The sequence below is a fragment of the Pyrgilauda ruficollis genome, unplaced genomic scaffold, assembly GCF_017590135.1.
Source record: "Pyrgilauda ruficollis isolate IOZ18807 unplaced genomic scaffold, ASM1759013v1 scaffold144, whole genome shotgun sequence".
In the NCBI taxonomy this organism is placed as follows: Eukaryota; Metazoa; Chordata; class Aves; order Passeriformes; family Passeridae; genus Pyrgilauda; species Pyrgilauda ruficollis.
In genome coordinates this window covers 783,212-806,969 of record NW_024512988.1, presented here as the reverse complement: position 1 = coordinate 806,969, position 23,758 = coordinate 783,212, and the positions used below count along the sequence as shown (strand labels likewise).

General features: G+C 50.6%; 1 protein-coding gene and 2 long non-coding RNA genes across 4 annotated transcripts; 2 read left to right on the top strand and 1 right to left on the bottom strand.

The window, feature by feature from the left end:
• Positions 1 to 407: 407 nt before the first annotated feature.
• Positions 408 to 14,693, top strand: LOC121349744. The gene is made up of 2 exons (XR_005954597.1): positions 408 to 491; positions 14,271 to 14,693. It is a non-coding gene; the product is annotated as an uncharacterized LOC121349744 (long non-coding RNA).
• On the top strand, positions 1,056 to 8,359 carry DYRK3 (dual specificity tyrosine phosphorylation regulated kinase 3). Its single transcript, XM_041460460.1, has 3 exons — positions 1,056 to 1,203; positions 1,986 to 2,101; positions 5,809 to 8,359. Exons 1-3 carry the CDS (start codon positions 1,164 to 1,166, stop codon positions 7,372 to 7,374), a joined length of 1,722 nt encoding a protein of 573 aa, XP_041316394.1. The 5' UTR covers positions 1,056 to 1,163; the 3' UTR covers positions 7,375 to 8,359.
• A 604-nt stretch (positions 14,694 to 15,297) lies between the features above and the next one.
• Positions 15,298 to 23,753, bottom strand: LOC121349742. 2 transcript variants are annotated; one of them, XR_005954596.1, is made up of 4 exons: positions 23,350 to 23,753; positions 22,713 to 22,827; positions 20,637 to 20,914; positions 15,298 to 16,797 (listed from the first exon to the last, which is right to left on the bottom strand). It is a non-coding gene; the product is annotated as an uncharacterized LOC121349742 (long non-coding RNA). The 2 variants fall into 2 exon arrangements; XR_005954595.1 differs by lacking the exons at positions 15,298 to 16,797; positions 20,637 to 20,914 and adding an exon at positions 22,161 to 22,620.
• Between the last annotated feature and the right edge of the window lie 5 nt (positions 23,754 to 23,758).

The following is a 23,758-nucleotide window of genomic DNA, read 5'->3' as shown; positions in this document are numbered from 1 at the left end:
AAGGGCCCCAGTCCCCCAGCTCCGGTCCTTGAGGGGGTCCGGTCCCCCCAGCGCTCGCTCCCTCAGAGGTCCCGGTCTCCCTGCCGCAACTCCTTAAGGGAGTCCCGGTCCCCCCGCCCCAGCTCCTTGAGGGGGTCTCGGTCTCCCCTGCCCCGACTCCTTGAGGGGGTCTCGGTCCCCCTCGCCCGCGTTGGAGACCTCCACCCCATCTCCTTGAGGGGGTCTTGGTCTCCCCACCTCAGCTCCTTGAGGGGGTCCCGGTCCCCCCAACGCCGGTTCCCTGAGGGGTCCTGCTCACCCTGCCCCGGCTCCTTGAGGGGGTCCCCGTCTCCCTACCCCGGCTTCCTGAGGGGGTCCCGGTCCCCCCACCCCAGCTCCTTGAGGGGATCCCGGTACCCCCACCCCAGCTCCTTGACGGGTATCTCATTAGAGAGCTCTCATGTTCCAAAACGCCACGCATGCCTCCAGCTCTGTAACTCCCTCTGTACCAGGTGGAATCCATGGCTGCTCGTGGGGAGCTGAACGTTGCCCTGGACTTTTTATTCCAAATCAATTGCTGCAGAGCGGCTGGCAGGGTCAGGCAGCCTGCGCTGTGCCAGATCCCCCCACATGCAGCACTCAGCCTTTTGCCTCCATCCGCCTCTTTGCAACTGCTTTACTACTGAGCGTTCCTTCCACACCTCGGTGCGAGGAGCCTCCTTTCCTCCATGCCGAGCACTCCGCGCAGTGTGGAGGCCCCGCGGGGCGGGTTCGGATGAGGGGAAAAGCGACGGAGCGCTGGAGCTCCGCAGCCTCGGGTGTGGAGCTTGGCTGAGGGGAGAAGCGAGGCGACCGCTGGAGCTCCGCAGCCTCGGGCGCGATCCCGCCCCGGCGCCTCCTCTCCCCCAGGCCGAGCACTCCGCGGTGTGCGGGGGTTTCCCTGAGGGTAGAAGCGAGGGAGCGCTGGAGCTCCGCAGCCTCGGGTGAGGGGATCCCGTAGGGCGGGATTAGCACAGGGGAGAAGCGAGGGAGCGCGGGAGCTCCGCAGCCCCGGGAGCGGGGGTCCCCTAGGGCGGGTTCAGGCCGTTCCCGGGGCAACGGCCGGGCCGGGCCGGGGCCGAGCGGCCGCGCTGGGCAGCGGCACCCGCCGGGAATGGGGCCCGCGCCGGGGCCCCCCCGACACGATGCTGCTCGGCAGGAAGCCGGACGGGCCTCTCGCGGCGGGTGAGGAGGAGCGGGGGTCCCGCGGGGTTGGGGGGAAAGGGGGGGATGCGGTTTGGGTCGGCGGCCGCCGAGCCCCCGCGTGGTCCCAGCCGTCCGTCGGGTCTGTCGCGATAGGCGTCGCGATTTTAAGTTCTTGAGCAGCCGACAGCGAGCCGTAGGGCGGGATTAGCTCAGGGGAGAAGCGAGGGAGCGCTGGAGCTCCGCAGCCCTGTGTACGAGGGTCCCGTAGGGCGGGTATAGCTCAGAAGAGAAGCAAGCCGACCGCGGGAGCTCCGCAGCCCCGGGCGCGATCCCGCCCCGCGTCGCGATTTTAAGTTCTTGAGCAGCCGACAGCGAGAGACGCCGCCTTTTTTTTTTTTTTTTTCCTTCCCCACGCTTTTGCAGCTGTAATTCTCACATCTCATTTTTAAGGGATAACCTGCTTTAAAGGGTAGTCCTATCAAGTGTTTAAGTGACTGCTCGTTTTCTGCTCGTTTGGGATTATCCTGATTAAGTGGAAGGGGGGAGAATGGTGGTCAGTGATTCTTAGGGATGTATTTTTTTTGCAGTGCAGAAGTTGATTAACAAAAAAGAACCTCTAAATTAAAAGTATCTCGAATTAAGATTTCCCAGAAGCATCGCACTCCTGCGGTTTGAAAATTCAGTTAAATTCCAAAGATCATTTTAATGAATGAAAGAGAATCAATGATTTTACGGACTAAAATGTGCACTTAAGCTTTTGGCTCTGTCTCTGTCGGTGTGAATTGTTGTGAATAACTGGTTTGTGTGTGGGACCGTTCCAGGCAGGATTGGAGATGGATTATACGACTCCTATATGAGGATAGATGAGTGTAGATACCCAGAGCCTACAAATGAAGAACGGAGCCCTTCGGGACTTCCTTCCCTCTCAAGACCTCATGTGAGTATTTAAAGTCATCTGTGTCTTTACATTGTGCTGTGTGGGAGTGAGAACTGTGCTGGGGTCTGATACCTCCCTACAGAGAATAGATTTTAAAATTGGGATTTTGCAGCTTTGTGGAGGCTTCTTGTCATTATTGTTTTTTCTGAGCATGAAAATGATGTGCTGCGCTCGGTGCAGAACTTGCTGGCAGCCTCAGGAATCCCATCTTACTGCCCTCAGCTCGTGTTTTAATAAAAAAAAAAAGTTACTTTACAAAGGGTTGAAGCGTTCTGCCGTGTCACCTTGTACTCTGATAAGTCAAGCCACACACGCTTTGCTCTGCCTCCTCCTGCACGTTTCCATTTTAGTTTCCCTCATGAAAATTCTGACGGGTGAGTACTGTAGGAGCAGCAGAAGGAGCAGTGTGAATCTCTGTGGCTGCCAAACAGCTCACAAAAGTATCTTTCTGCTCTGAAAACTTGGGCATTATCTGTCACTTCTTTTGCTACCAAAATAGTCCTTATGAACTGAAAGTGTTGCTGGGCTCTTTCATCAGGGCTCTGTTCCCTCAGCAGATGTGGAGCTGGGAGGTTTTTTTTTCCCTTTAATTGGTTCAGTAGTGCTCATGTTCAGCTGTACTTTTGTCCACTGATCTGTCCTTTAGATGGGTTTTAAATGTGTTCTGGCTCTTGTTGAGTTCTGGCAGAAGGGAAGGAGCTTAAGCTTAAAAAAAACCCTCTCACTTTCTAAAAAGTGAAAATAGACATTACCCTGAGTAAGATGCATTTGAAAATCATCACCTTGTGGGATTTTGTTGTAACAAATTCGGTCTGTGCAAACTCAGGGGCGTGAGTCTGGGGTTTTTTTTTTCCCTTTTTGGAAATGTTGAGGGGGAACAGAAGGAATTTGGAGTTCTGTTGAGCAGTAGGGTTTGAAGAGTAGTGGGTTGGGGTTTTTTGTGTGCAGGGATATGGAAACATTTCAGCTGCAATGTTTTAAGCTGTACTGTGACTTCATTTGTTCATAACTGAATACAAGTCAGTAGAGTGGAACTATCCAGCGAAATACAAATATAAAGCCATGAATATTTTGTTTGATTTGTCTTCATCTGTGTTTTTTCCTTAAAGCCTGTTAACTTCTTAGGGCAAGATTAAGGATTTATTGCAGTTTGCATGGTGATGTATCAACAAAATCCAACCTCAGTGGAATCAGGCAAGCAGGAGCTGAGGCTGAAAATGGTGATGCTGAGTTTTAATGGGACAATACCTGGAGTTTTAGTTTTCTTACAAGATGTTTTATTATTACATAATGTTACATGAGAATTGAGGAGTCTTGGTGACTGCAGCTGCCCATTCCTTCACCTGAGCCTGCAAGAGAACACAAAGTCTCTCTGCTTTGAGAACACATGGGCTGGATTCAGTCTGTTTAATTCAGTGTTCAGAGCATCTCTGCAAGCCACTTTGTGTAGGAATTGCAGTAACTGTTTCCTTGTCAATGAAAATGAAGTTTTGTCAGGGAGAGTTTTCAACAGGGTGCCACTGGTGTTGTCAGCCTCATTTCTTGCCTGCACTTCAGCAATAAAACCAAAAACTTGTGGAGGCTGGGATTTGTGAAATAAAGCTGTTGAAAGAAAGCTGGTGTTACCCAGGAGTCATCTGAGTGCAGCTCTCCTGAGTTCAAGGGAAGATGGAGCTATATTTGTGTCTCACCATCATGTGGCAACTGATTTTGGGAGTCCTCTAAGAATGAAAATTGAGACCTTACTACCGTTGAGTCAGGTTTGAAATCCAAAGCCATAATTCCTTCATTAAGAAATCGTTCCAGGATAAATGGAATCATGAATTGCTGGTTTATTTAGGGATTCAAAGGTACAAAATGTTTGCTATGAACAGCAGCACAGCAGAGCTGCTTCTGCTCTTAGGTAGGGAATATTTAAACAAGCGTGACCCTAGTTCTGTGTTTATATCTTCTGTTTATTTGTAAACTTTCTCTTTGGGTCTGCTGGACTGAGGAGTCTTTGAGCCAGCTCTGAAAAAATGTCATTCTTATCTGGGAGGTTCAGCCAGGCTCCAAGAAAAAGGCGTTTATTCCGAGTTACCAGGGCTGGGCTCTGTTGTTTTTATTTCAGCCTCTGGCTAGGCGTGTCCCTCCCAGCACACTGCATTTTGGGGTTGATAGGAGGAGTGGAGCTTGGTAGGATCTCTCCATGTTGATAAGAACTGACTTCTGCAGGGAAATGCCCATTTTTTGGGGCTTGTAAGCAAGAACTAGCATTTCAGGGCAGCACCAACAGAGTCTTTTATGAGCTGTGTGTAGTTGGCTTTGGGGAGAACATTGACTTCCCTTATGTGCTGACCCTGCTGAGATGTTGGACTGGATGTAACTAAAAAGGAATTTAGTTTTACTGCCGTGGGGCGGCAGGTTTATTTATATTTTTTGTTTGATTCCTGTGTAGTTATTTTGGTTTTCAGGGATTTGGTTTGGCATGTGTCAGAGATCTTTATTTTTAGATTAAAGGACAAAATGGAAAACAGATGTTGCTGCTTTAGTCAGGGCTTCTTCAGTTCTGCCTGGGATGGGACAACACCTCTGTGCTGCCTCTCAGCAAGGAGTGCCAGCAAGCAGGAAAAGGAAAAACTGCAGTGCTGGAGGGGAACTGACCTCTGGGGTGTTCAGCATTTACTAAATAGTAAAATTGACAAGGCTGGAAAATTTCACAGTGTTTTTCTCACCTTGTATGGGTTTGTTTCAGAAGTAAATATTTTAGCACATGGTGGTAAGAGGGAGTGCTTGCAGACTGCTCTCAGCTGAGTTGGAGTGGGAGTTGTTCCTGGTTATTCAAGTCTGTGTAAAGGAGTTGTGCAGCTCTCTCTTCCCTCTGTGACAGTGCCAGGACCCAAGAGAATGGCTGGAGCAGTGTCAGGGAGGTTTAGGTTGGATAAAGGTTCTTCCCCCAGAGGGTGGTGGGGCACAGAACAGGCTGCCCAGGGCGTGGGCACAGCCCCAAGGCTGCCAGAGCTCCAGAACAACGCTCTCAGGGACTGGGAGGGATTTTGGGGTGTCCTGTGCAGGGCCAGGAGCTGGACTTGATGATTTTTGTGGGTCCCTTCCAGCTCAGGTTATTCTGTAATTCCACCATGATATCAAAGGGAGGTGTGGATATGATGATGTTTTCCCCTTGAAATCAAAACCCCACAATTAATTTTTTCTAAAGGATGGTTTACCTTGCCTTGCCCTGTCCTTCTGTTCCTCGTGCAGCTGCCTCACACCAGCCATATGTCACCTGCTGGTGTTGCTTTGTCTTCCTTTGGCAGCCTGGCTGTGCAATCTTCCTGCCACTTCTCTGCACATCCACGTTCCATTCCGTGCTCCAGACAGGTGCAAGTTGCATCTGTTGGTGGTTGTGCTGCTGCACCCACGTTTGAAGCTAAACATAGCTGTTCCCTGGCCCTCCACAGACTGGAGATAGGTATTTTGTGGTTGTTTGAGTCTTTGGCTGGCTAGGGTTTCCCCTTCTGGATTTAAAAGCACGTGTGCTTTTTCAGGGAGTTGCTTTCTCTTTGTGTACCCTTCTATAACTATGCTTGTGACTTAATTTAGCCCAGCATTTTATATTTGTTCCTAATAAATGCCAAACTCATCCGTGTTACTGATTTTCTTTTGGTAGTGATTTTATTTTTAATCTGTGTTTTAAAAGATAAACTAAACTTCTTTTCCCCTTGTAGGTTTCTATCAACAAACTTATAATGAAGGATCACTCTCTGGCTGCAAATCAGGTCAAAGTGGAGCAGTTATTTGAGGACTCTGGCAACAGAAGGAGCAGTGCTCTTCAGTCTGCAGGCCTTACTCCAGAAAGATCTCTCCCTTCCCTGACAAAAGAGAAAACCTTAGAGAGCCTGGGTGCTAGAAGCAATGGAAGCTCCTTGAAATCATATAAATCTGTCTCCCAAGCTCCAGAGGAAGCTGTTAAACAATTCAAACATCTACTATCAGCTTATGAACAGCAGGAGATCTTCAGCTTCTCTGAGATTTACTTTGTGGGGCCATCTGCCAAAAAGAGGCAGGGGGTGGTCGGTGGCCCCAACAACAGCGGCTACGACGACGACCAAGGCAGCTACATCCACGTGCCCCATGACCACCTGGCTTACAGGTATGAGGTGCTCAAAATCATTGGCAAGGGCAGTTTTGGACAAGTTGCTAAAGTCTATGATCACAAACTCCACCAACACCTGGCCTTAAAGATGGTTCGCAATGAGAAGAGGTTCCATCGCCAAGCTGCTGAGGAGATCAGGATCCTGGAGCACCTGAAGAAGCAGGATAAAACCGGCAGCATGAATGTGATCCACATGCTGGAAAGCTTCACCTTTCGGAACCACATCTGCATGACGTTTGAACTCTTGAGTATGAACCTGTATGAGCTGATCAAAAGGAATAAGTTTCAGGGTTTCAGTCTCCAGCTGGTTCGGAAGTTCGCTCACTCCATCCTGCAGTGTTTGGATGCCCTTTATAGAAACAAAATCATCCACTGTGACTTGAAGCCAGAAAATATCCTCCTAAAACAGCAAGGGAGGAGTGGAATCAAGGTTATAGATTTTGGGTCCAGCTGTTTTGAGCACCAAAGAGTCTACACCTACATCCAGTCCCGGTTTTATCGGGCGCCAGAGGTGATCCTGGGGAGCCGCTATGGGATGCCCATAGACATGTGGAGTTTTGGCTGTATTCTGGTGGAGCTTTTGACTGGCTACCCTCTTTTCCCTGGAGAGGACGAGGCAGACCAACTAGCCTGTATCATGGAACTTCTTGGAATGCCACCTCAGAAGCTTTTGGATCAATCCAAGCGAGCCAAGAACTTCATCAACTCCAAGGGTCACCCCCGTTACTGCACGGTGCTGACGCAGCCGGACGGGAAGGTGACCCTGAGCGGGAGCCGCTCGCGCCGGGGCAAGGTCCGGGGTGCCCCAGGGAACAAGGACTGGGTGACAGCTCTGAAGGGCTGTGATGACCCCTTGTTCACTGGTTTCCTGAAGGACTGCCTCAGCTGGGATCCTTCCACACGCATGATTCCCAGCCAGGCCCTGCGGCACCCCTGGATCTGCAAACGGGTGCCCAAAGCAGCCGGCTTGGAGAAAAGCTCCGGCAGGCGGCTTTCCAGCTATTCAGGTTCCTTCCAAGGAATTGCTAACAAGTTGCCTCCTGTGGCTGCAGTCCCCAGCAAGCTGAGGGCCAGTCTGGCCGCTGAGCCCAGTGGCAACATCCCTCTGTGTGCTGTGCTCCCCAAACTGGTCAGCTAGTGGGGAGTGGTGGGTTCCCAGGACGCACCCCGTGCGTGTTAACTGTCTGTTCATGCTGTGGGAGGACATCAGTTGCAGGGGGTTTTAATGGATTTACTTTTTGTTAGGGGCTCAGTCTGGAATATTGGAAGATCAGTCAGAAATGTGCACATTAAAGGGCTGATTTTATCCAGTTGCTTCACTCACACCTGGTGCATGCTCCACTGCTGAGGGTTCAGCTCAGCTGGGGAGTACAGAGACAGTTTGGCTGATGTGCTGTTTAGAAATGCTAGTTTAGAAATCAAACATTTATCATGGTTCAACAGGTTCTGTTGCTTAAGGCAGGAAAGGAACTTTAAGATTTAAACTTTGTTATACCATGTTTTCAGTTATCTCTAACTGAACTCTTTTCTGTTCCAGGGGAAAGTTTTTAAATTTCTTGTCAAAAGCACAAATGCATTAATGCAATGCATTAGGAACTTACTTGCAAATTGCTTAAGTTTGAAGAATTTTATTTCTCTGCCTTGCTTTTCCCTTATCTATCCTGGGATTTTAAAAACTGTGATGGGATGTAGACACCAAAGGAATTTGTTATTGGAAAAGAAAATACTCAGATGTTAAAATTTCCAAGCAGCATGGAAATGCCATGAAACGCAGGATATATCTAAATAAAACTACTAATTTCTGTAACACTTGCTATTTCCCCCTAAAAATCTATGGGAAGCTTGTAGGGGAATTTGGGATCAGGCCTGGTCCATCACAAGTGTGGGCCAGTTTGTTCAGGTAATGATTGAATTATCTGTTTCTTTGGAGCTCAGATTTCCATCATCAGTTCTGCCAGGTGTGTGTCTTTGTTTTTCCTGTGTTTCTAAAACAAAAATGTTGAACTTCAAGAGCTGGTTTATATTCATGTTTGAGATTCTGGTAATTGCAAAAAATTATCTCTTTGTGTAGAGTGAATTCCATTGAATTACATGAAGCTCTTTTAATAAAAATGCAAACATGCCATCCCTGTCAGACAAGTAGAACTTTTTCAGGCCCAGGGCTGTGATTGGAAAATGAGGGAGGGTGGAAACACACGTTAATAGTTGGGAGTGTGCTCTGAAATCTCAACAAAATCTCTGGAAACATAACCAGGAAGGACTGATAAAGTGCAAGAACTGGCGGATCCAAATGGAAATATTTTATGGGAAGAGCTGCTTTGTTTCTAATTGCCTTCCTTCAGGCCTTTGGGTGCCTACATTTTTTCGTTCTTGAACTCCATGAGCTTGTATTTCCTCTTCCTTTATCTTCCCAGAACATGCCAGGGTGGTGTGACCTGTCACAGCCACAGCACAGCTTGTTGGGGTTGTTCCTTCTTGCAGCCTCATGGCCCGAGTCCATCTCCAAACCCATCTGATCCCTTGCCAGGTGCCTGAACAGGACTTTAAATGCATTTTAGAGCTTTTATGAACAGAAGTTTTAGTTGTAATGACTTTCTCTGCAGCAGGTTTTGAATGCTGAAGGAAGGAGACTCTCAGTATGCAAACAAAGGAGTCACCAGGGTGATTTTAAAGATAAGTGAGCAAATGTTCAGTAGGAGACCCTTCCCCTGAGGAGATGGGGCTGCTCTGGCCCCTCTGGGTCATCACAGCACTGGGTGGAGCCTGCAGAAAACCTCAGAAAGACTCAGCCAAAGCTCCAAAGGACTTTAAACTGAGGTTCCCAGGAGCTGAAATGGAGGTTCTCGTGTGTGGAGCTTTTCTGAGTTGTTCTGCTGAGCAAGTGTCAATTCAGTGAGCTTAGTAATGATATTAAAATAACAGTCTGGCCCTTATCCGTGCAGCAACCAGCATGGATGGGCTGGCCATGGGTCACTTACAACAACACATGGCTGGTATTTTTTATTTTGCTAGGCTGAGTGGAGTTTTATTTGAATGAAGAACCAGGGAAGTGGATTCTGGAGGGAAGTGGCAGAAGATACCATTGATTTTAGTAGAATCTCTAATAGATTTGGCACATTTTCAGAAGCCAGAAATCATCTTCTTCCTTTTCTGCCCTTTACATTTCTTTTTAACAAAACACACCAGGTGAGAGAGGAGAAGGAACCTTTCAGGAGCAATATCTTGGTAGGAAAGATGCATGGAAAAGGATTTTATAGAGAAGATAAGGTGGTGGTGGTGCTGGAGCCTGGCAGAAGGAGCAGTGGTGGTGTGCTGGGAGCTGCACAGACAGGGCTCAGGAACAGCAGGGTCCTGGTTCAAAACCATTCTGTCTATAAAAAGTGTAGAATAATATTGATAATTCTGTGACTCGTGGGGAGAGGTGGCTGTGAGGGAACTCCTCCTGTGGCAGCCTCTGGTGCACACTCAGTAATTTTGCTTAAGGCTGGGGCTGTGAAGCTGCAGATAAAGCAATTAACTGGCAAAGCTGTGGCTTTTCATCTAGAAAGTGTGTTCAGCAAGCCCTGACTGCAGAAGGTGTTTGTTTAAGACTTGCTCTCACTTACTTGGTACTGCCATATTTGAAAATCAAATATGTAGTTAAGTGAATTGCTAATTTGGGTGAGAAGGAAAAGCAGCCTCAGCAGATATTTACTGGGCTGGAAGTTTCTTCCTAACCCAGGAAACACAGCTGAGAATATTGGAGTCTTGTTTCCAGTCACTAATCCCCAATTTCTTTATAAAACATTTGCTTTTGGTGAATTGTTTGATGAAGATTCCCAAACTGGGAGAGCCCTCCAGGTGAGCCAGTAAATATCTTCTGAGGAATCATCCCTGCAAACCCTGGAGTGGTTGAGATCCCTGTGAAGTGGAGCAGGAGTTGTCCAAGCCCCACGTGGGGACCCTGGGCTGTGTCACTGTCATTTATCAGGGGCAGTCACGGTGCCTGTGCTCACCAGATATGGCCAAACCTCACAGCCACACTTGTTTTTGGGAAAGCCAAACCCTGGCGAGCTCTGAAATCACCAGAAACCATCACATCGTTAGCTGTGCTGCTGCTGAGAATGTTGGAAGTAGCCTAAAATGAGCAATGTCTGAATAGATAAAGAGCAGGTTTTGGTTTTGAGGGAGCTTTGCTTTGTTGAGCTGCCAGCAGTGGCACCTCGGTCCTGTTCTCCTCAGGAGTTACCTCAGCACACATGCAAATCACTTGTGTTTACAGCAAATCAGGCACTGCATTTCTAAAAGTCACCCAAACCTGTTTTAAAATGTTCCTTAGAGTGTTTTACTGCCCTGTGAGAGGTGCAAATAACAAATGTTCTTTGGCTGCAGTTCCAGCTGTTTGGCTCAGCAGTGTTTTTATATAAATCAATGACAATGCATGAGCAGCACATCTAAAAGACACAAACCTAAATCTAGAGATTTTCTGGGTACCACAGGCTCCTCACTGGTGTTTTTTATCCTCACAGCCTTTTTACCTCATTTTAATGTCAGTGAACAACAAATACCTGATTGTTAAAAAGTTTGCAAGCTGAAAACAGTAAAACAATATATATGTAGATATTTAGATGTCTTTGTTTATGGTATATGTATATAAATGTGTAGCTCTGTGTTCAGCCTGCCATGAGTCCACAGGACACTCTCTGAGTGGCATTTTCTCAAGCACAGCACCTCAGATTAAAAAAATAAGCTTATCTGCCCTGCTGTAATGCTTGTTGATGTAACATGATAAGGGATTGTCTCCCAAATTCTGCTGTCTGAGCTGCACCAGGAGCTGGGAGGGGAAATAATGTTTGGTGCCAGTGGAGGGCTGGGGAATCCAACACCAAAGCTGAGCCCGTGTCTTTCTGCCTGGCAAAATCCTGCTGAGGGATGTTGGTAAAAACCTGAATCTGCACAAATGAGTCTCCTTTTCTCCAGGCTGAGCCCCCCCAGCTCCCTCGGTGGTTCCTCACATGGTTTGTGTTCCAAACCCCTCATTATGGGAGCAGAAGCCTGGAGTTTGTTACTCCTGTGGTGTATTCCAATTATTGTTAATTATTGTAGTGACAGGACAGGAGGGAAGAGCTTCAAACTGGAAGAGAGAAGGGTTAGATTGGGTGTTAGGGAAAAATTCTTCACGGAGGGTGGGGAGGCCCTGGCACAGCTGTGGCTGCCCCGGGATCCCTGAAGTGTCCCAGGCCAGGCTGGTGGGGCTTGGAGCCTCCTGGGACAGGGGAATGTGTCCCTGCCCATGGCTGTGTGAACCGCCTAAAATGAGCAATGTCTGAATAGATAAAGAGCAGGTTTTGGTTTTGAGGGAGCTTTGCTTTGTTGAGCTGCCAGCAGTGGCACCTCGGTCCTGTTCTCCTCAGGAGTTACCTCAGCACACATGCAAATCACTTGTGTTTACAGCAAATCAGGCACTGCATTTCTAAAAGTCACCCAAACCTGTTTTAAAATGTTCCTTAGAGTGTTTTACTGCCCTGTGAGAGGTGCAAATAACAAATGTTCTTTGGCTGCAGTTCCAGCTGTTTGGCTCAGCAGTGTTTTTATATAAATCAATGACAATGCATGAGCAGCACATCTAAAAGACACAAACCTAAATCTAGAGATTTTCTGGGTACCACAGGCTCCTCACTGGTGTTTTTTATCCTCACAGCCTGCTGGAATGGCAATCCTGGTTGACCAGTGACCCAAGAATTCACAGCAGATTAATGGGACAGATTTAATATAAATTTGTAGAAGAGTGAGTGATTGCTTACAATCTTTTTTACCTCTTGCAATTGAAAACTTTTTAAGCAGTTGCAGAACTTCTTTGCAGTGATGATCATCTTCAGAACTACCTCTCAAACAAACACAGGGTCCTTTCTAAAGGGCTGCAGGCTGCAGCTCTCCTGGGTTTTTTTCTTGTTTAATACCAAAAGCTGTCCTGGCTGTGAAACATATATATGATGATCTCAGCAATGTCTTGCTAATCCCAGGCACACAAGCAAAAGGCTGATGCTGCACCCAGAGATCTCTGCTGAAATGATACAAATCCCCTGCCTGCCAAAGTTTAATTCCGTTGTGGAAGTGGAGAGCCGAAATAATATGGAAAGATCTGTGGGCCTTGTGTGCAGCACCAGCTGAGGCTGAAAACAAACTGTGCTCAGAGACTTCAATGAAAAATCCTGGGGCTTCTGCACGTGCTGCGTGCTCAGAGCTGTGGGTACCTGGCAGCTTTGGTGTTGGGCACTGTGATTTTATATTTGGTGCTTCACAGAATCCTGGAATCGTGAGGCTGGAAAAGCCCTCCAGGATCATCAGTTCCACCCTGTGCCTGATCCCCACCTCGTCACCCAGACCACTGCCCAGCCATTGGACCCCTCCAGGGAGGTGTCCCTGCCCATGGCTGTGTGAACCAAAGAGGAGAATTTTGCCCCTAATCATGTTTTCTTTAAGCACCAGCGAGCAGGCTCGGAGGGCTGGTGCTGGGATGATTACAGAAATCTGATGGTTTTTGTAAGCTCAGTGGCTCAGGCAAGGAGGGAGTGGTGGCAGCTCGGGGTTTGTTTTCTTTCCTCTTGTCAAATTGCCCTAATGAGCTTTGCAAACACTTCTTGGGACAGCCACGTGCACAGATGCTCAGAAACGCCTTTCCCTGTGAAGACTGCTCTCTTCACTTGGATTTTGGGTGTAAAACCCAGGAATAAACTCATATTCTGACCGGATTTTCTTCCTGTGGTCCCATCCCTCTCTCTCCAGAGTTTATAGAGGAATGACAAATGTGATTTCCTGGGTGCAGATGCAGACAGAGACATCTGGGGAAAGCTGAACTTATAAGGAGTGGCAGGAGAGTTTGGTTTGTGGCTGTCGGGAGAGGGGACTGCTGGCAGGAGCAGCTTTCCCCGCCTCTCGCAGACACGGGGATTTAAATAATTGCTCCTTAAGCGCGCTCCGGCTCGTTCCCTTTGTCTGCGGGGATGGAATAGCTGCCCGAATTAAGTCTGTCCATTCTTAAACGCTGAGAGGAGCTTTCTAAAGGCCGGGGAGAGGCAGCCGCTGGCAGAGGAGCAGAGCCATGTAAGGGTTTGCATTCCTGCTGCCGGCTCGGAAGCTCCGGAATTCGGCTCCACAAGCACAGCGCTATCGCCGGGATTGCTGTGCTGGCTGCCGGGCTGGAGCTAGGAAGGCAGGAGCGGGATTATAATTATTAAATGTAATTAAGCATAGCCCAGAAGGGGTTGAGAGCAATAAAGCACATGCCTGATTAGCCCACAGAAAGGGCTGCTGTGACACAATCCGGGCTGGACTTAATAGGAATTTATTCCGTTTTAATTGCGGGAACACCTCACCTGCAGTGTGTTGGGTAGGGGGGATGTGGGCGAGGGGCTCTCCAGATGAGAAATGACACAGCCAGGTCTTGCCCTGCGTGGTTTTTGGCTGTGAGGCAGCTGCTGAGGACGTGGAAATGCCAGAGCTCAGAACCAAGAAGGTGCTGGCAGAGTGGAGCTCAGCTGCTGTGGCCTCCAAGGGCTTTGTGGTGGGCACCCACGTGAGGATGATCCCGTAGGGAGTTGGGAAAATTATTTCCCTGCCACACTCAGCAAGAGCCTCAGAGCTCAAAGTGGGTGGAAAATGAGGAGAAGACAAAAGAGGGATTTAATTTAATCCTGTGCCAGGTCTGACCAAGAATGCCCCAGGTCCTTGGCCGTGTCCTGCCCTGCCCGGGGCTCTGCAGGGCAGTGCCACCTCCCTGTGACCCCGTCCTGTGTCCTGCCACTGCCACAGCCCCCTGTGACAGCAGCAGCAGCCACAGGAGCTGCCAGGCTCTCCAGCAGGTGCTAATGATGGATGGCATAAATGGAATTATATGTGAGGTGTGAGCAGCCAGCTGTAAAGTCATCAAACAGGAAAGGTCGTGCAAGTGATTTACACCAGAGCTCCTCTGCTCCCAAAGCCACGAGCACGGATAAATACAGGCAGGCCAAAACGCCACGCATGCCTCCAGCTCTGTAACTCCCTCTGTACCAGGTGAAATCCATGGCTCCAGAACATTTTCCTGGATTTTTTAATTCCAAACCAGAGGGGCTGGCAGGGTCAGGCAGCCTGTGCTGTCCCAGAGCCTCCCCACACACAGCACTCAGGGTTTTAGCAGCCTCCATCTGCCTCACTTCAGCCACGTTCCTGTTCAGGGGCTCTTACACATTGCAGATGTTCCAGCTAAATGTCAGCGTGCTCAGAGTCTGCAGGTTTGCCTTTTTATTAGAAATATTGTGATGAGGTGCGATAGGGTGGGGAATGTGGAAAACATTGGAGGTACATGTGGATATAACTGTGGAGGAACATTCTGGAAATCAGTCAGTCTCAAACTATGTATCTAAATGTAATGAGCAGATTTCTTGAAGTTGTACTTTGGGTCATTTTTAAAAGAAAATAAACACATCATTTTCTTTAGCAATCGAGTGTGCAAATTCCTTAAAGTCCTTGATTAAAAAGGAAAACAATAATTATTTCCAGATGGTGGAAGTTACCTTGTGCTGGCAGACACCACCTCCTGTGGCATCTGCCTAGAGAGGAGAGAAAATTGTCACTGTGAGTGGGAGGTTTCTGTGTCTGTGCTAAACGTGATGAAGCTCTGGTCTGACAAATGTTCCCCTCGTTAACAGTGCTGTAATTAGAACACACCAGAGTTTTGCCATGACATTCTTCAGTTGTCACTTTCTTATTCAGCCCACTAGAGAGCTTTTTAAAGCCCAGAATCCTGCTTATCCCCAGGCTGAGAGGAGAAATCCAGTAATAGCCACTTAGGGAAGATTTGCTTTTATTAGAAACCTATAAATGGGTAACTTACTGTACACAAGTGGATATTGGGATGGTTTGAAGATGAAATCATGCTCCAATAAAAGGTCTCCAGCTACAACCTGGGTGATTAAACCATGTGTGTTACACACACAGAGTGTGCAGACAACACAGTGAATTTTTACCTCATTTTAATGTCAGTGAACAACAAATACCTGATTGTTAAAAAGTTTGCAAGGCAAGCAGAGGGGGATGATTTTTTTTTTTTGTCTGAGGCTGACTCTCTGAGACAGGAGCTGCAGATTCCCTGCACAATTCCCTTCACTGCTGTTGTCCTGCGTGGAGCTCAGCCTCTGGCATGGTTTGGGCTGGATGCTGTCGAGTCCTGTCTGACCCAGGACAGAAAGAAGCTGGAGCTGGGCAGCTCCTGCAGCTCCTCAGACTTCTGAAGGAGCCTGGAGAAATGTGCTGCCCACCTTTTTATGCTCTGTTTCTTCTTTGGATGAGATAAAAGTGGAAACAATGAGGGTGGTTTGAGATGATTTTCCTCCTTGCTGGATGTGCCCCACAGCACCTCATGACCTCCCCACGGGACCCTGGGCCCTGGGAGGGGGGAGCTGTGTTCTCCAGCACTTCTCAGACATTTGCAGCCTGGTGATCTTCAAAAATGCCCACTTTAGGTGGTTACTGGTGGGACACAGGGAGCAGGAGGCCGGACAGGCTGGCAGTGCCCGCTGATTGCTGGGGGTGTGTGTGGTCAGAGGGGACCAGGAGAGGGAAGCTGCTGGATATTTTGGGAGGTGCAAGAGGGGAGCAAACAGGCCAGCTTTCATTTTCCAGCCAGCTGGTGCTGATTCAGGAGGTTTTAGCAGTGCCAGCTGCGTGGAGCTGAGCTGACGAGGCCTTGGTGACACGGCCTGGCCACAGCGTTTCACCTCCCTGGCCACCTCATTCCTCATCAGGGACACTGGCTGTGCTTCCAGGAGGAGCAAAAAGGTGACAGGAGAGGTAAGAGAGAATATCCAAGCTGCCTTTTCTTCTTCTTTTCCCCTGTCTAATGGATCACATGCTTTGCTGTAACTATTTCCAGGCTCCTCTTCAGCACTGGCAGGACTGAGCGTGGTCCTTTGACACATCCTCATGTGATGGGAAATGCACCAGAGTGACACAAACCTTTCTAAATATTCCTTGATGATTTTTCTTCCCCTATTAAACTAAACTGGAGCTTCATGCATCACCTGCACTGCTGGGTCTGGACAAATTGGCCTTTTTGAGCTGCTTTCTCAGGTTCTGGTCTTGTTCCACGGCCCTTTCTGGCAGCGTTACAGAAAGATGTTTTACCTTCCCACAGGGCCACAACAAATGCAGCTTTTGGTGGGCCCAGTTTCAGCCCTTTCCCTGTCTCCCTGATGCCATTTGCAGAGCTCTTCCCACAGGGCACTGCCAGGGGATTAAGTGCCACCAGCAGCAGGGCTGGCAGGTGTGGGAGGTGGGAGCTTTGTCACTGCTTTGTCCCAGCCATGGGGTGACCTTGTGCTTCATCCTGTGCTTGCAGGAAGGATATTTTATACATAACTCGTTTGGACACTTCAGTCAGGCCATCTTCCCTGTTTTCTGTCTGCTGACCTTGGAGCTTGCTCTGTCCTCCTGGATTGTGCCACTGCAGGGCTCTGTGGGCACAGTCCTGGCTCCTGACTCCATCTGAAGCAGCCCAAATCATTCCTGACTCCCTTTCCCTGTCCACAAGGTGCAGTAACAGCTGGAAAGGGAATAGAACACAGCAAGGTCAGTGATGTCTCCCAAATATTGGGATACACCTGGTTCCAGCCTGTCCCTGCGTCCTGCTGGCTCTGCTCTGTGCTGTATCCAGCATTTCTCCACTCACCCCAGCATCCCAAAGCCTCTGGTACATAAAGGGCAGTGAGGATGCTGCTGGGAGCCCCAGACCTCCATGGAGCCATCCTGCTGCCACTGCCAACCCGTGGATGCTTTAGGAGCTCACATCCCAAGCAAAAACCTTTTACAACAAATCTCTCCCACCCAAAAAAGAAACCAACCAAAAAAACCCCCCGAACAAACACCCAAAAGAGAGAGCTCCACCTTGGTACATGAAAAGGCAGTGAAGATGCTGCTGGGAGCCCCATACCCCCATGGAGCCATCCTGCTGCCACTTGCAGCCCGTGGATGTTTTAGGAGCTCACATCCCAGTCAAAAACCTTTTACAACAAATCTCTCCCACCCAAAAAAGAAACCAACCAAAAAAACCCCCCCAAACACACACCCAAACCAGAGTCCCGTCTCACCTCGTGCCGTTGCTGTGTTTGCAGTTGCTACACACACAGGTTTATTTCTGGCCGGCCCGCATGCCAGCTCCGGGCTGTGCAATGCAATCCCCGCTGCGCTGGGCACGGGGGGCTCCGGCCCCGCCGAGCTCGGTCCCCCCGGCCCGGCCCCGGCAGCTGCTCGCCCTGACCCGGCCGCTTTTAGCCTCCCTCGGTGGCCCAAGGGTTTTTCAGCCTGCGCAGGAACCCCGACACAGCCCGGCCAGCCCCGACACAGCCCGGCCGGCCCCGACACAGCCCCGCCAGCCCCGCTGTCCGCAGCACCTGTGCGGGGCAGGAGCGCTGCGCTGCTGGGGTGGAGTCACTGCCACCTCGGATTGTCCCCAAACCCCGACCCAAGGCTGTTCTGGGGTGGGGTCACTGCCACCCCTCGCATTGTCCTCAAATCCCGACCCAAGGCTGTTCTGGCGGGGTGGGGTCACTGCCACCTCTCAGATTGTCCCCAACCCCTCACCCAGGGCTGTGCTGGTGGGGTGGGGTCACTGCCACCTCTGGGATTGTCCCCAGCCCCTCACCCAGGGCTGTGCTGCTGGGGTGGGGTCACTGCCACTTCTCAGACTGTCCCCAACCCCTGTCCCAGTGTGGCCAGCCCATTGTAGGGGCTGGGCTGAGCTGGGAGGGTCTGTGTCTCCCTGCCGGCACACAGTGCCCACCCTGGCACGGGGACATGGGTGACAGTCGTGTCCCCCAGCTGCCACAAGTCCACCTGGCCAGCCAGGGCAGCAGCAGCAGCATGGGCTGCATATGTCCCTCTGGATTAGGGCCAGCCCAGGAGCTGCTTATGCTAATGGGGCTAATCTCCATAATCTTGTCAGTCAAATGCCTCCTCTGAGCTGGCAGAGCAGGGGGATTCGGGTTATGCGTGGATGCCAGCAGACAGAAGGGCTCTGGGAGGTGGCACGGACAGGAGGCACATGCAGGGCTCAGGGGCTGTGCCAGGCTGAGTTCAGGAGGTGGGAAAATCCTCCTCCTGCTCCAGGGTGTTACCTTGTCACCCCTCTGTGGCAGGGGGTGACCTGCCATCCAGGGACAGCGGTGCTGGCCTTAAAGCCAGCTCCCTTTGCCCCAGCTTGTGCCTTGGGTTTTTCCTGGTGTGGGTTCTGTGGTTTCACCTGTCAGCTGGGCTCCATCCCTTTAAAAGCCAATTATTTCAGGGCCTGTACATTTCTGTATTTGTGAGTGGTGGTTTTTGTGACTGTCACTTGGGGAAGTACATTTGGCATCATCTGGTGGGCAATGAATCAGCATCCAGTTTCCAGCTGGAAAAATCCTTGTGTTGGGAAAGGCAGAGCAAGGGGTCAGTGCTGGGGGATTTTTTTTGTGCTTTTAGTGTTCTCCTGCCCTGTGCTAAACCCTCCCTGGATGGGGGGTCACTGATTGAGGTGGACACCCAGGACATGCTGGTTTGTGCCTTAGGCCTTGCTGAGTCCAGGGACCGTGCTGTGTCCCCTGTCCTGTGCCCTGTGCCTGGCACCGGGCTGGCCGGGAAAGGGGCAGGAAAATCCTCATCCCCAGCAGGCAGACAGCTCTAATCCCGAGCAGTATTTCCTGACATGTCTCGCAATCATGGGCTCAGCTCGGGAATGCCCAGCGGGAAGGGGCTGGGGAGCCGTCCCGCTCGGGAATGTGAGCAACGCCGGAGCCCGGGGGTGATAATCCCCGACGGGAATCCCGGCCCTGGAGCTGCTGCCTCTTCCCACCGTGTGCCAAGGGGCATCGCTCCATCTCCTGCTGCCGCAGAAAGGTGATGCCCGGGGTAAATATCCCTGGCAAGGGGCTGGTGCTGCCAGCCAGACCCACCCCGTGCCCCAGTGGGAGAGAGGGTCTCCATAAAAATGTGATTTCTCAGACTCGTCCTGGGTGAAGCAGCGTGAGAAAGTTTGTGGTTGCATTTTTTGGGAAATAAACGCCAGTTAGAATAGCTCCTTTCATCCTGAAGGATCCCACAGTGCTTTATAAATAGATTTGCAAGCCAGGCACAAGGATCACTTCCAGGCACGGGGATGCAGCCGCTTCCTGGGAGAGCGGAGCAGCTGCCGGGAGCTGAGCTGGAGCTCCGGGAACGCTGGAAAAAAACCTCGGTGCAACTTCCAGTGCTGCCTCCTGTGCTTATTTCCATCCTTCCGTTGCTTTACAGGTGGCATTGATAGTTGTAATGGTGATTAACAGCATCTTTTCAACTCTATTACCCCTCTCTTAAAAAGATTATTTAAAGGAATTATCATTTTTTAGGTGGGATAACTTTTCACCAGCTTTGTGCTCCCACAAATCCACCCAGGGAGAAGAACAGGATGCACAGAGCCTTAATGATCATTACCCTCATCTTCGTGGTGTATTTTTCCTGGTAACTCTGCTAAAATTAAATAACAGTCTGGTTTATTACTTGCCATGGAGAGCACGTTCATGGATCAGCCACTTCTGTCATGTAAAGGCTGAGCCTGCTGCCAGCCAGTGATTGTTCCCCAGTGGAAATGGGAGTGCAAGGAGGGAAAAATCAGTTTCCATTCTCATCTGGATGATTTTTCTCCTGGCTGAGAACTGGAGGTCACTGCCACTGGGTTTGGTGTTCATAGAGGGTTTTTTGAGTTGGTTTGTTTGGGGATTTTTGTTGTTTTGTTATTGGGGTTTTTTTTTTTTTTGTTTTGTTTTTGGGGTTTTTTTTTGGTGGGGGGATGTTTTGTTTTGTTTTTGTTTGTTTGTTTGTTTTTTGACAAAAAGGGAGCAAAATCTGATGGGTTTTTCCCATGCTGGACCCCACATGGTGGCTCTTCCTCTGCTGTGTAAATCCGTGGGGTGTGTGGGAAGGGCACTGGGTGGATGTGGGCCCCCACCACCCTCTGGGGGAAGAACCTTCTGCTATCCAGAAGGTTCAGAAAGTTCAGAAGGTTCAGCCTAACCCTCCTCTGACCCCATTCCCCCGGGAACACGTGCTGTGGGGAGAACCAGGACAGTTTCTTTGAGCCAGGGGAGAGGTGGCACCTCAGGGTCCCCACCCCGAGCAGGGCTGGGGACCCCGGAGTGTCGCTTCAAAGTTCTTCTAAGCCTTCTGATGTTTCCATTCTTGTAATGAGGTTTCTCACGCACTTTTATGTAAATAATTATTGCTTTTACATTCCCCTCTAGAGGAGGACAAATTTAATGGACTGTTAGTTTGTCCAGCGTCATTGGAGAAGTGGCACTTTCATCCTCCAATCCACTGTCACTTTTGACAGTCTATAAATATTAGAATCATAAAATAAACTTCCCTTCTTCTTACCTTACCATTCCTGTATCCGCGTCGTTTTATTTCGTGTCCTGTGACACCCCCGGAGCCTCCGCGCCGCTCCCGTCCCGCGGCCCCGGGCGCACCGGGCCCGGCGGGGCCCGGGGGCCACCTCGTGGTGGCTCGGGGCGATGGGCTCCGAGCCGGGCAGGGAGTCCCGACACCCCGGAGCACGGAGCCGGCACCCCTCTGTCCCGTCTGTAGCAGAGATTGGATCATTTTGGGGAAATCTCGCTAATTCTGTCTCACCGAGGCTCCGCTGCTCAGGTTCGCTGTAAGGGGCAGAGAACTGCAAATTAAATATTTATGGTCACACTGGGCTTTCTCTTGCCTGCCCCTGCACGGTTATTTCTTTAATAAATTCTTTATTTCTTAAATTCACACCGACTGGCTCACTGCTTCCCACTGGCTCCAGCAGAAGATTGTCATTGCAATTACCTTGTGAAAGGTGCAATGATGGAGAGAAACATCTGTCCCCATGACATGAATTTATAGGAGAAAGCTTAAGTTGATCAACAAGCACGAGTTGAAACAGAGCAAGGACAAACTCCCTGGAAGCATCAGATTTACCTTAGAAATTAAGGTGAATGAAAAGGTCCTGAAGAGGCTTGGTGACAGGACAGGGGGAACGGTTTTAAATTAAAAGATGGGATGTTTAGATTGGGTATAGGAGGAAATTCTTCCCTGTGAGGGTGGGGAGGCCCTGTCACAGAGGAGGAGTGTCCCAGGCCAGGCTGGAGCCACCTGGAACAGTGGAAGCTGTCCCTGCCATGGCAGGGGTGGGACTGGATGAGCTTTAAAGTCATCCAACCCAAACCTTGCCACAATTCTGTGATTAATTGATGTGGTTTCCTGACTCCCCCAAGTCTGCAGGCAGAGGGAAGTGGGGCTCTGCTGTCCCAGCTCCAGGGGGCCCAGGCTGTGAGCAGGAGCCAGCCCAGCCCTCGCCTCGGGTGAGTAACCAAGGAGGACTCCATGGGAAACCCAGGACCCGAGGCTCCCAAACTGTGCCTCCTCTGGACTGCTGTTTATCTTTGAAATAGCTGAAGGGTCGGGTTACAAAGCAAATATGAATGAAACTAAAGGAAATGGAGCAACGAAATGGGTCAGTCATTTTCCTTTGACCAGATTCCTCTGTGGAGAAAAACTTGGCTTGAAAGGCTCCTTTCCCCAGACGTGCTGAGACCAGCCCAAGCCAGGGGACGCCAAAGCTGGGAAAACCCCACCGAGCAGCAGCTTTGAAGCAGCTTTGATCTGTGCTTACAGGGTCTGTAGGATTTAACTCCCACCCCAAAAACACCTTGTTAGCTGGGGTGGAGGGTGCAGGATCAGATTCTGGGAGATGCTGCAAGGCCCAGAAAGAATCCATTCTCCAAGAGGGAAATCTCACAGCCAACGCTCAGCCAGGAGCGGGGGAAGGCCTCTGCTGCTCTCCAGGTTTCTCAGGGAAATTCAGGACTCAGGGAGAGGCACGGGGAGCTCGACAAGAGTTTTATTTATAAAGCTGCCAGCGCCTGGTGTAGGTTTACTCACTCTCCCATCTGGTGACTGTCACTGCCACCTCCTGACAGACGCTCAGTCTCTTGCTGCTAATGACGTACTTTGATTAGCTGGATCCGCTGCTTCACCCAGCTATTGATCAGCCACGGGGGAAGAACTGCCTGTGTAAAACTGGGAGCAGTTTTATTGGCTTGATTAAAAAACCTGAGAGGATTTTATTGATCTCAGAAGGTGCTGAGGTGGCAGAGGTGGAGCAGATGGCTCCTGCTGCAGGGTGGCCTTGCCTGTGTGTAGGGACACGCAGAGGCCACAGCGTGCCCTTCCCTGTCCTGCCCTTCACTGTCCTGTCCCTTTTTAGGACCTGGATTCTTCTTTCTTGTGGCGGCAGCTGCTTGTGGAGGACATGGTGTAGATCCTGTGTACCATGATGTTCCTTCATCCCTTCCTCAGGGCACACTCCCTGCCTTTTGTGGGACAGCTGGGCGAGAGGGATGGATGTCAGAAAACACATGCTCTTTACTTAGAAAACAGGGATTATCAGGGTGTCCTTTATATCCATAAATGAAATACCTTGATTTCCTGTGACGCTCCAGCAGAAGGAATGCTCACTGGATGTCAGGCAGCTCAAGGGCAGGTTGCACCTCAGTGTAGATCTCTTCTCTTTTAGCCTCATCTTTGCTGGATTCTGGGATGAACAGGGACATAGGAGTTAATTTGTTACCATCAGGACATGGCTGATGATATCAGGCTGATATCAGGCTTTTCTCTTCTTGGACTTGCTTCCCATGCCCTGGTGCTCTCTGTGCTGTGGTGCTGGTTACACCCCTTGCCTTCCTGGGAAGTGGCTGTAGAGGGAGCGATGGTGGATGAGGTGTTGGGCACCAGCATCCTCAGAGCAGCCCTTTGTCACCTCAGGATGCTCTCGGGACAGAGAGGAGACGCCAGGCATGGATGGGATGCAGTTACTGGTTGAAAAGTGCAATCACAGAATGGTTTGGGTTGGAGGGAACGTGGAAGATCATCTCACTCCACCCCTGCCATGGTCAGGGACACCTTCTACTGTCCCAGCTTGCTCCAGCCTGGCCTGGGACACTGCCAGGGATGGGGCAGCCACAGCTTCTCTGGGCATCCTGTGCCAGGGCATCCCCAGGTTCACAGAGAAGATTTTTTTTTCTTAATATCCAGCCTAACCCTTCTCTCTTCAAACCTGAGCCCATTCCCCCGGTCCTGTCGCTCCACGCTTTTGCCAGCAGTCTTTCCTGTTGTCACCGGAGCGTCACCGGCAACACCGCGACCTGTTGCCATCCCACCTCCGGCTCCAGGGCACCGGGGACACAGGCGGTGGTGGGGCCGGGGGTCTCCCGTACCCCTGGGGGACCAACCCCCCCCGGCGCCCCTCGGGCAGCGGCGGGGCCGGTCCGGCGGGCGCAGGCTCAGCCCCGGGGCCGCCCCGCCCCGTCCCTCCCCCGGCGGCCGGGGCGCTGACATCAGAGCCGGGCCGGCGGGAGGAGGAGGAGGCGGAGGAGGAGCCGCCGCCGCACCGGAGCCATCGCTCTTGTCGGGGCCGGGGCGCACCGGCGGGGGGCGGCGGCGGCGGCGCTGCTGCTTCACCCCCC

Excerpts from the sequence above, each read along its gene's own strand:
- DYRK3 (XM_041460460.1), top strand. The coding sequence starts at position 1,164 with ATGCTGCTCGGCAGGAAGCCGGACGGGCCTCTCGCGGCGG. Across the intron at positions 1,204-1,985 it reads GGACGGGCCTCTCGCGGCGG|GCAGGATTGGAGATGGATTA; the intron begins GTGAGGAGGAGC and ends GGACCGTTCCAG. Across the intron at positions 2,102-5,808 it reads CTTCCCTCTCAAGACCTCAT|GTTTCTATCAACAAACTTAT; the intron begins GTGAGTATTTAA and ends TTCCCCTTGTAG.